At 38.8% G+C, this 12,146-nt stretch overlaps 1 protein-coding gene across 1 annotated transcript in view; it reads left to right on the top strand.

Moving 5' to 3' along the window:
- LOC126169390 (probable maltase) overlaps positions 1-3,262 on the top strand; it is a 49,062-nt gene extending 45,800 nt beyond the window's left edge. The window contains exon 10 of the mRNA XM_049920637.1: positions 2,999-3,262. Coding sequence (XP_049776594.1) covers positions 2,999-3,077 — 79 coding nt within the window. The 3' untranslated portion in view covers positions 3,078-3,262. The remainder of the gene's footprint in view (positions 1-2,998) is intronic.
- Positions 3,263-12,146: the final 8,884 nt, after the last annotated feature.

Genomic DNA, 12,146 nt, shown 5'->3' with positions numbered 1-12,146 from the left:
GATACTCGACCCAGCAAATTAACAGGGCCTTCTCAACTAGAGCCAGGAACCGGGAAGCAGATAAAGAGAATGCGCCAGCCAAGTCCCTAGCTATTCTTCCCTTCGTTGGAAATATCTCCTTCAAAATAGCAAGGATTCTCAATAATTTTGATGTGAAAGTGGTTTTTCGTCCACCTTCTAAGATTTCGGATTTGCTGGGATCGGTGAAGGATGATTTGTTACTGCGGAAGGCAGGAATTTACAAAATACCTTGCCAGTGTGGTATGGGCTGTATAGGACAGGGAACGTGTACAGTGGAATAGTGTTGTACGGAACATAAACATTGCACTCGCCTACTACAACCCAGTAAGTCTGCAGTTGCAGAACATTGTATTTCTGACGGACATTCAACAGAGTACAACAAAACTTCAATTTCGGCCATGGCAACAACTTTTTGGGACTCCATTATCAAAGAATCCGTCAAAGTACGCATCACTGGAAATCTAATGAACCGAGACAGTGGTTACCAATTGAATAATGTGTGGAATCCCGTCATCTCTGAAATTGGCTTGAGACGAAGACGCCAGAAGACTTAGATAGCTGCAGCCAACGACAATATTGACAGCAGCTGAGTCGTGAAGTTCCACTAGCGAGGGTGCTGTCGCTGGGCAGTGTGGTCCTTCTGTCTCCATGACTGCAACTTATGTGCGTCAGTACCATCAGCGCATTATATAAAACGGAGTGGAGAACGTCTTCGTCAGTCCTCATTCGGCTCACCTGAAGATGGCTGGCAGTTGTCCAGCACGAAATATCGTGCAATGAAGTTTACAGTGACTGGCTACAAGCCCAAAATCTTTTTGAACAGCTAGTAAGTTATTTCTCAAGTGAGCTATGCTCACTGTGTTGCCTGTTCTTTTAGTTTCACCCAAAGACTGGTCAGGTGTGTCTAGTTTGACAATGGCCCCCACCTCAACCACTGCAATCTGTCAGTCGCAAAGTTATTTTATTCAAACTGTAATGAGTAACTTCTACATCCGAATGTTTGTAATTTATTGAAACTGAACTGACAGATGCGAATTACAACAAACTTGCAACATTTCCATATGATAGGGCCATTGTAGCAAGAACATCTTTATTTTAAAAGAATGAAAGTGTGAAAAAATGATAATTATAACCAACTCTAGAATACATTAGCTATAGTGCAATGGTTGCTGCAGTGTATAATTAAATGACAAGTGGGAATTTTAATAATCTCATAAAGAACGTTTGATACCATTTTTGCCTGTAGCTGTTATCAATAATATTCACTGTATACTAAGCAAACAAGTTAGACATTTAAATTCCATTTTATGCACTAGCACCGACTGTATGGTGTCCTGAGGTAGGCATGTTCCACAAAGATTATCGCAGGTATTTATCCAGGTTAAATAACGGCCCAAAAAAAAAAAAAAAAAAAAAAAAAACATGGTAATAATGTGTGGATTTGGCTGCATTGGTGTTTGTCTTCTATTAGATAAAACTTGTCATTAGGAGGAAGAATTGTTTGCAAATTAAATGTTGAGTTCACCTTCAGGCATAGATATTTTTTTTTTTTTTTTTTTTTTTTTTAATTAGTGCAGAATGCATTTCAAACCACATGGTGATGCTTAATCACAGCATATTCTTGCATTAGCCTTTTGGTAAATTTATTTTTAGGCTTTCTTAAAGCATTTGCTGTGGGTTCAGAGCTGTTTGTTTCAATTTATGTAAAGGCAACAAGAGCAGTTTAATGGACGTTTTGGTACAGGAGCAAAAGAGTAAAGGTAATTTCCAAAGTGAATTCTCTTTTTAAAAGTTGATGGCAACATAAGCTCTGAATCAAGAGTGACAGTATGTATCTGCAACAACTTGTTGCTACGTAAATCTGACATCTTTTCTCAGTATTGCTTGTTACTGTGAATATGTATATATAATCTCTAGCAAATAAGAGTGCACAAAAATTTAACTGTCAGTCTTTGCAGTAAGTGTTACATTCTGATATTCTTCTAACTTAATTTTAAATCCATGTGAAAAAACAGTAATTTATGAATATTTTTATGTCCGGTACAAAAATGACCAGAGAAGTTAATAATGTTTTGTGCTACAACTGAAGCAGCACACAAAAGTAGAACCCAGCATTTTAAATGTATAGTACAGTGTGTTTCCAAAAAAAAAGTGTATATTTATGAAACTTGGGAGACACATTTAAGAATTTCTCCCGTTTCAATTACAGATGTTCAATATGTTCTCCACTAGCGACACGAACAATATCACATCGATACTCGAATTCTTTATGGTAGAGTTAGTGCATAAATCATTATCCTGAATGAAACTGCACAGAAAGAGTCAAATCCGGTGATCGTAGAGGCCAGCTGAGAAGTACTAAGTCACCAGCTGTTTGATGACCAATCCTATGGCTCGGCAGTGTTTCATTCAGCTATTCATGCACATGACAACTCCAGTGAGGTTGTGCCCCAGTCTTGTTGAAAAATGAAGTTGTCCTTGTTCAGGCTAGGAAACGAAAAGTTTTGTAACATAGCAAGATACTGTTGACCGTTAACTGTGTGGAGTAGCTACTTTGCTACAGGTGGCAGTAACCAAGCAAACAGAAGTCAGTGACATCTAGTGGCAATGAATATAAACTAGACAATGTATTTGTTCCTCCAATAACCAAGCTGTGGTGCAGCAATCTAAGTTTTGCCAATACAATACTCTGTAATACATATATTCCTTTGGAAACACCCTGTCTATTAGTACACATTTTTTGTTTTGCTAAGATACACATGTACAGAACAGTAATTATTGTGATAAATTCTGCATTTTTTTGGTAGTACAATTCAAACAAATTAATTTAATGCCACAAAACTGGTTCCAAAGGACACTCCTGTGACTCTTTGTCCAACCCAGGTAATGTTCTAATATTGTGGTGGTTTCAAATGAAGTTGTGAAGAAACTTTCTGGAGTATCCTGATCAGCTAAATGAGATCTTTTTCTTTTTCAGGTCAAAGATAGATACTGATGAAGTTCCATTGCCTGCAAGAGCTGCATTGGTTCTCAGTTTTGTTCCAAAGCTGACCTAAATGCACACTGACAAGTCATTAAAACAGTGGATTTTAATTTATTTGTACGCTAGCATAGTATTTAAAATTTGACCTGCTCTCAGTATTTTAATAACTGTAACACACATGGTGAATGAATGATTTCATGTAGCCACTTGAGATTGTCCATAAACATTGGCATTTTTCAGCTTGGCAAACTAATACAAGACTGCAGTTGTTTTTTATTTCACAAATCACTTATGAAGTTGAGGCAAAGCAAGGTGGAATATGAAATAATAATGACGTCTAATTATTTTCCACATCCATCTTTTGACTAAGATAATGCCATTAGTGCAGGTTGCTGCAAACAAAACTTGATTTTAACAGGGCACTGTGAGGGGGTCCTCTGTTGGCTGTTGGAGATATCCATTCAGAGCTGTGGATCAAGGAGTTCCATTTACCATCAGTAGTGACAATGCATTGGCTGCATTAGTAATGAGTGCTTCCTTTCCTAATGTCTGGTCAGTTGTTGATGATGTGCATTTAGTGCACACTAGAACATTCACAGATTATGTCCTGTTCTGACTTTCAATTGTTTTGTGGGTGGGCACACTCAGGTAAACTGTAAATGAACAAAGGAGGCTTCTTTACCATGGCCCTGAGGCTGCAGAACATTGAAGCAGTTATTTCTGCAATCACCTCTGACTTTGGAACACAAGAATGCAGTTGATCGAAGCTTTCTGAGCATAAAGGTGCACTAGGATGCAGCTGATAAAGACTTTCTGATCATTCTGCAAGATGAATTGTCTGTGATGGGCAAGAACTCGGTGAAAGAGATTTTATTGCTGGGCAAAATACATGTGAAGAGTAGATTGAAAGTTGTATCATGACACACTGGTGTTATTCAGTGCTAAGGCACACTTTCATCTGTCTGACTGCATGAATAAACAAAACTTGTTGTACTGGTGTGCTAGAACATCACAAGAGGCCTCTGTGTAACAGCTGGGTGTGGATTGTGAAGAGTGTGAATCATTGGTCCTTTCTTTCCTGAAGAAAACACGTGGAGTAACTCGGCCATGTGCCAACATGATTGAGAACTTTCTTCCCCCAATATTGAACAAATTGATGTTGAGGCTGTATAGCATCAACAAGATGGGGTCACGACACACAGTGTGGACAGCAATGAGTGTTCGGTACGAAAAGTTCCCAGCACACCTGATCTTGAGGGGAGAATGGAACACCCACCCAATTTAGCTACTCGTTACTTTTTTCTGTAAGAGTATTCTAAAATCCAGCATTTATACCGATTGTCCAAAGATCCTTTACACTTGACGGTGTATTCAGCACCAGTCATGCGGAAACAGTAAGGAATTAAAATGATAAATATGAGTTTTTGTTTTATTGACATTTGACGTCAGCAGTTTCGGTTGCCATATCGGAATCCTACTTGATAATGCTGGATGGAATGCAAACTACTAAATGTGTAACGGTATGTGCTCATGCACAAACTTAACTCTTCTGGTGCTGTGGCTTTCTCTTTTTTTTTATGAGCAAGGGTCAAAGACTGGATCTGGAATGGATTCTTCTGTTGTGGAGTGCAACTGCAGATGAACACTGGAGACGAGGCCAAGAAATAAATTGATTGATTAAATAGATCACCAAATAAGTAAACTGATGATTGGTGAACAACATTTTAAAGGAAGAAAGAAATTGAAAACTTTCTTTTGATAGTATGGAGATAGGATCATAATGCCTCCTGTTTGAAAATATTTTGTAGTGCACTGCACCTGCAAAAATCCATCACTAAATGCCACCACTATACAATGAGTGGTTGTCTGTATCACTTTCATCCCATTTTGAACCTTGCGAAAGACATTCCTGCTGTGGAGTGTGAGTCACTGTCATTGCCGAAAGCACAGAACCTGCAGGTAATACAGTGGACAAAGTGTTGTGTGCAGACAAGCACCTTTAGATACACTAGTCAGAATATGACAGTATTGATAAGAAAGCATGATCTTCCTACCATAATATGATAAATGCTATTCACATATGGGTGTAAGGCTACCAACAGGTGCCTATCATAGCGTAGCCTTAAGGATATTAGCATAGCTTAAGCCATGGACATTTAGTGTGATGTGGATGATTAGCAATCTATCACATAATACCAAGCGATCTGGATTCCTTACTAATTAATATCATGTGGATGTGGATATATCAGAATTCAGGGTAAGGAGCCAGGGATGGAACAGTATCTCATCTGCTCTGACTTGTGACCTGCAGTCTGTACAACAAATGTATCCAGTATAAATAAATATAATTGTCTAAAATTAATTAGAGTAGACCAAAGGTAAAGCAAAGATGTGATATTCTGGCAGGTACCAGGACATGTGATACGGGGAAAAGATGTAGCAGATGAAGTAGCCTAGGAACCATGTAGAAGAGGAAATGGCATTTGGTGTGCTGTTATACCTCATTTGTGCATGACTATTGAGTGAACACATTTTTCTATTGATGGTCATTAAAAGTTAATGGGACTTACTGATAAAACTACTCCCAGGGAAGAGGGAGGATCACTAGTGAGTACAAACACACCAGAAATTCAGACAAGAAAGCAGGAGTAACAGGACACAAGTGTCTCAAATGTATTTTTTGCTATAAAGTGAGTGAGAGAGTCATTTCAAAAAGTTACTATATCTGGATAGGTTCAGAGGCATTTGATGGGAATCTGGGAGACCCCAAGGAACTCCTATTTTGCATAAATTGCTGTACTCATTGCTCAGTGTAGACCAAGGATCATCCTATTTGTACAGTTAAAATAGAAGTAAGATTTCAAATGAATAGAGTGTACCGAAATCCTCGATGTTTGTCTCTTCCCTCAATATCAACCATCAAAAGTAGTACATAGTGGTACACAGACACAAGGAAATACTACTAATTACAAAATAGTTACTGAAGTAATAAAAGTATCTTGCACAGAACATTCATCAAATTACAGCAGTATGTCACCACTTCAACTGTTCTCCAATAAAAGGAGAGTGTAGACTAAAGAACTGAGAATATGGAAGAAGAAATCTATATCGAGCAGATGCATCCCCGAAGTGGAGTTACGCACATGTGGTTTGGAAACATTGTCTCCTAGGACACTTTCCAACAGCCTGGACTTGCCATAAAGAATGGATAAAGACAAATCTTGCAGCTATAATACACTGATAAGCCAAAACAATATAACCAACTTCTTGATAGTGTGTCAGTTCACCCTTGGAACACAATACTGCAGCAATTCTGCGCAGCATGAATTCAGGTCTTTGGTAGGCTTCAGGAGGTCCGTGGCACCAGATGTCTGTGCACACAACACACACATTTCCTGTAAATTACAGGAGGATGGTTTTGGGGTGGCAGACATGGCATCTGACTGCATCCCCAATGTTGTGCCTTAGATTACTAACACACATCCCATGGAAGCCCAGGTGAATGTCCCACATTGTGTAATACTGTCCCCCACCAGCCTGGGTTTGTGACATGTTGCACATTTTGAGCAGCTTTTTGCCAGTACATAATCATGGACCTGATTTAACAAGAAACATGCCTCATCTGACCAGGCAACACATTTCCATTGATTCACAGTCCACTCTTGATAATCGTACGCCAACTGCAATCACAATTGCCTTTTTTTTTTTTTTTTTTTTTTTTTTTTTTTTTTTAAACATCACTGCTTCACGCAAATACACTCTTAGTGTTCCATAATGTGTACAAGATCCAGAGTGGAGAGGTTTTAATTACTAATTGAAGAATGAGGAAACGTGTAACCACTTTTTCTCCATGAAATATGATCTGTTCATGGCATGAACCATAACAAATAGATTGTGGCATACATGCTCAAGTACCAACAATCTTTTTTAATTGTAATAATAAAATCCCACTTCAGGAACAGTATCCTGATCCTTAAAGAGACATCATGACTTTTCTACTGCAACCTGCACAGATAGTCCCAAATTAAAGTTACCAGAGTGCAACCAGGTATAAAGACTTGAGCAAATTGTCAACCACTGTTTCAATATAGGTTCTCAAATCCATTAACATCCTGAGCCCCTACCAATGCGGATTCGAATGGTATCCCTCAAACCTCATTAATGTAATCTTACTAGTGATGACCTTAAAAGTGTTTCCTATGTTATCATTTGGCAGGTGTTTTTTCTCACTTGAAAAAGATGTACGTCACCATTTGAATATACTGCATCCTTTGTCAACTTTCAAATTTGGTTTGAGAAGATGTCTGCATATTCTTATTAAGTCCTTCCTTGGAAGAATTTTTTCTACTACCTAGTCAGTCATTCCCTAAGAGACTAGTTCATTCAGGAAAATCTGGTCCTCCAAGGCAATGTTCCAAGTATACTCAAATTTGCAAAACAGTGATCAACACAATTTCATCTCCATAAGGATTTCTTCTGCATACATGGGTTAAATACCACAAGTTTCTTTTTATTCTGTTAATTAGTGCTGTACTAAAACAGGTTTTAGACTGTCTACCTCAGGTTAAAATGTGAGCATGAAAGTACTACTGTCAAACATTTGTAGACCATCGATGTAACCAGTGCAACCCTAAAACTATTTGTATAGTAGTTACATTCTTTAATCTGACTTAAATCCATGTAACACACTTTGATATCACTGTTTATGTAGGTCAATAACGGGCCTGCCAAGCACCATACCTCGCGGGGCACTGTTTTTAATGTTTCCCCCCTTCTGAATTTGTCTTGCTCCTGCCGTAAAATTTAGTGATGTAACCCTCTGATTTCTATTGGTGAGATCCCATCCATTGAAGGGAAATGTCATAGCATTTTAATTCCTCCAGTAAAACTTCATGATCTATACAGCAAAGACAAGATCCTAAAAAATGCCAAAAGGGTTATTTTTACTATTTAGTTGTACCTGAACAAAGCTTGAGAGGTAATAGGGTCGTTTGTTCATACAGAAGCTGTAATCAAAACCTGTCTGATACCATAAAAGGCTATTCTTGGATAGCTGGGTCAATATTCCGTTTTAGGTTACCTTCTCAAAACTTATGAGAGCACATGAAAGGGATAAAGGAGATGATGAAGTTATCTAGAAGTACTATATTTTAAAAAAAAGGGAAAAAAATGTTCAGATATTCAGCCAGATCTTCGACGTGATTTGACAGTGGTTAAACGATGTGTAAAGCTGTTTAAATATTCATAAATAGACAACTGAGCACTTCACAAAATACAAAACAAACAAAAAAAATGTTATGCTTAAAATATAAACGAGTCACCATTTGAATTGGTCAGCCCATACAAATACATGGATTAGTGGGAATGGATATGAAATGATCACTTAAGACATTGGCTGTGACACACACAATGATGGATGTCAAATGTCAGGCCACGCCACAGCCTGAGAATCTGCGGTGGCCACTGCAGGCCTTGTGACAGTCCATGTGTTAAGCTCAATCAGAGGTAAAGTAGCTGGCACACTTTGGGTCACTGATAATATACTAGGAAAATATTGTCAAATTACATAAAGAAATCGCTTATAAAGCACTCACCTGGCCCATTGTATAATAGTGCTAAAGTGTGGAGGACCTATATCAGCCGCGCAGGATTAGCCGAGTGGTCTAAGGCGCTGCAGTCATGGACTGTGCAGCTGATCCTGGCAGAGGTTTGAGTCCTCCCTCGGGCATGGTGTGGGTGTGTGTGTGTGTGTGTGTGTGTGTGTGTGTGTGTGTGTGTGTGTGTTTGTCCTTAGGATAATTTAGGTTAAGTAGTGTGTAAGTTTAGGGACTGATGACCTTAGCAGTTGGTCCCATAAGATTTCACACACATTTGAACAACCTATATCAGAAAGAACTACTTTGTGATAGTGAGTGTATACAAAGACAGCTGGTCTCGGGTTTATTTGATTCGCAGCAAAGTGTAAAGAAAATTCTGGGACACCTAAACTGGGAGATAGTTATAAGATGTCATCTTAAGAGAGTCTATTTAAAAGTCTTAACCAGTATTAAGTGACAAATATTCTAAAGCCTCCTACATATTGCTTACATTAGGACTGAAGACGATAATAAGACTTATTGAGCACATACATAGCAGGATGTATACGTGGACAAGGAAAAAAAATTCCCGGTTAAAAATACACCTTCTCCCGGGTGAAAATACACTTTTTCCGTGTTTTATGACAGTATACTCTTCCTCGGCACTGTAAAACTCATCAACTGTTTGAATGTTTATGGTTTTATATACCGACGTAGAATTTCCCGGCACTTTAGAAAACGAAACTCTGGGGGAGAAAACATGTTTTGAAAGACCTTTGATGTCCAACAACACGTACGCTGCATATTTCCGTACTACGAAGGTATAAATTTGAATTCCACCAAACACAGCATGTCACTTTCCGAGCATTGAAATCGAAATTGCGATGCGCTTTTGAACACACAAATAAGAAAAGTTAATGGTTTAAATTAATATACATAGCATTCACATATAATAGTGGTCTCGAAGATTAATAAGCTGGAAGAGAAGCTAAGCTTCCACATATAATGTTGATCTTTTTTTTGCTCGTGTTACACTTTAAGATACATCACACAAATGTGCCAGTAAAATTTTTAATAACGACGTAAATGTCTGATCTTCTGGACTCGAAATTCTTCTAAATGGTCGTTCCCAAAGAGTTGATTTTTAAATGAGAGTCAAACGCTTTGTGATTTAATAAATTCATCGTTCATTCTCGCACATAGTTCATCTTGCATAAAAGGAAATTTGGTTTGAATGTAACGCTTTTCAAACCACCATTCGCAATATTTTCCTGCGACCTGTTAGAAATAGGTTCGTTTCAGCAGTTGGAAGAGAGCGCCAGATAATAGGTGTAACCGCGCTTACGCGGCTACGATGACTCAGGAAGCGCATATGTTCGTACTTGTAAAACATTAAAAGATCTTACATTATGTCATAAAAGAAACAAGGCATCATAGGATACTGAAAGAGCATCGGAATTTCGTGAACCATAATAAAATGCATCATTCGGCTTAAAATGCACATTCATATGCCCAGATTCGTATGTAAATTTTCTTGGAATACCAGTATTATCTTATGTTTGGTTCTTTATTATGGCATAATGCCAAAGTGCACTTGAAATGCAGCGAACAGTTGAAATTAGCCAATAATGTGAAATTAAACACTTCGTTTCAAATAAAGCAGAAAAGATTAATGAAACCCAAATCTCTTTAGCAAACCGACAAAAATAACTTCATTGTTCTGCAAGGCGATTAATGCTTGACTGTCAGGAAGGTGGAAATAAAATCTAAAACTAATAACATATTTTAGCCTTCCGTAATTATGCGAATGTATTTTAATTAATTTGATAACTGCCGGCCATAAAAATGCGTTTATCACTTAATGTGAGAGCAATAAACGAAGAGGAAACAACAAAATCACTGAACGTAAACACAAGTCACGTGGAGACGTCCCATCTCACCACCACAACTCAGACTGCTCTGGGCATCAGCGCCAGATTTACTAAGTTTCCGAACCGGGGCGATATTAAATAGTGGTGCCCAGCCATACTTCTGTAACCAGAAGCGAAAGAAGGTAAAACGCGTACGCGACTCAACTACGCATGCGCAAGAGCCCGCCCGCAACTGCTCAAACAAATCAAATTTAAACAGGTTGTCACGTCACGCTCATTGGAGGCAATTTGTTGTTATGTAGCATTATAGTCTTCCTAAAGCCTTTGACACACTTTGCAGTTGGCAGATGCTTGTATGAGCACTGTTTTGTTGTTGTATACAGCACATTTCCTTTGCAACTTAAGTTTTATTTTGCTTCTCGTTCACGTTTTGTTGCTGCAGCATTATTCTGCAATAGCGGGATACAGGAATATCCTTTGTTAGAGTATTGGTTCTTACCAATCAAAATCACAAAAATTTTCTGAAAACTAAAACAATGAAAAATGCCCGGAATTCTAAACAATTCCCGGGTTTTTCCCAGATCTCCCAGTTGTCCCGGGTCGTATACTCCCTGCATAGGCTTTTAAGCAGTCTGCCACCATTGGTGCAAAAGTTAGTGGATTAATAAAAAATGAGTTAAGATGGTGACTTTAATGCTTCAGTTGTTCTACATAGTCTCCCACACTCACCCACTTGAGTGCAATGCACAGAACATTCATACAACAATGTGAAACACTCAGAAAAGTCCTTTGGGATGTTGTTAAACTCGCACGTCACATTGGCCTGAATGCCCAGTTAAGTCGTCAGTGTGTTGACCCTTCATGTAAATTTCTGCACCTTTGTCATTTTAAGGTAGGATCTTATTGATAATACCAAGTCTGTGTCGAGAGTTAAAAGTGTGCGGGACAAACACTGCAAACATTTTTCTCCTCTTCGAAATATTCTGGTGAGTGTCTCTAACAGTTGATTTGGAAATTTTGTGATATGTGGCACAACAACATTGATTCACTGCAGCTGCATTGTCTCGTCACAACTTACTTGGCTGCTGTTAGTTCAAGCTGCCTCTATAGTCACTGCGCTGATGTCTCCTATACACCACGAATTAAATAAGTTTTGGAACTTTTGGGACTGGTAGGTATTCTTCGCACACTCCATACATGAACTACATGGGAAGAAATCCTAATATATGGTACTATGGGAAGTTCTCTATGCCATGCACTTTGTCTACACACATACTCAGCAAGCCATCATATGGTGCAGGGAGAGTGTTCCTTGTACTACTGTTAGTCGCTTCCTTTCTTATTCTACTTGCAATGGAGCAAGAGAGAAATTACTGTCTGTATACCTCCATACAAACCCTAATTGCTTTTGTCTTGCTTTCACTCATTTAGCAAGACGTACATTTGTGATCAGAGGCTTTCCCGGCATATGTGTTGCTTCCAGGGCTCTCAGGTGTCCAGCCAGATGCGATCGTTGAAGTCCCGCGATATTTCAGCGAATAACCTTTCTGCCATCAGGTAGTTCTGATGGAATGGTCTGTCTGCTCATTGTCAGTGTTATTTATGTCTGTCAGTCGGGCTTCGACTCCCTGCGCTGACAGTCCTATTGTGGTCGCTGACAATCCATTTGCGGGCGCCGACCCAGGTCTGTGCCCG

The sequence above is a fragment of the Schistocerca cancellata genome, chromosome 1, assembly GCF_023864275.1.
Source record: "Schistocerca cancellata isolate TAMUIC-IGC-003103 chromosome 1, iqSchCanc2.1, whole genome shotgun sequence".
Lineage (NCBI taxonomy): Eukaryota > Metazoa > Arthropoda > Insecta > Orthoptera > Acrididae > Schistocerca > Schistocerca cancellata.
This window is presented reverse-complemented; position numbering and strand designations above follow the sequence as displayed.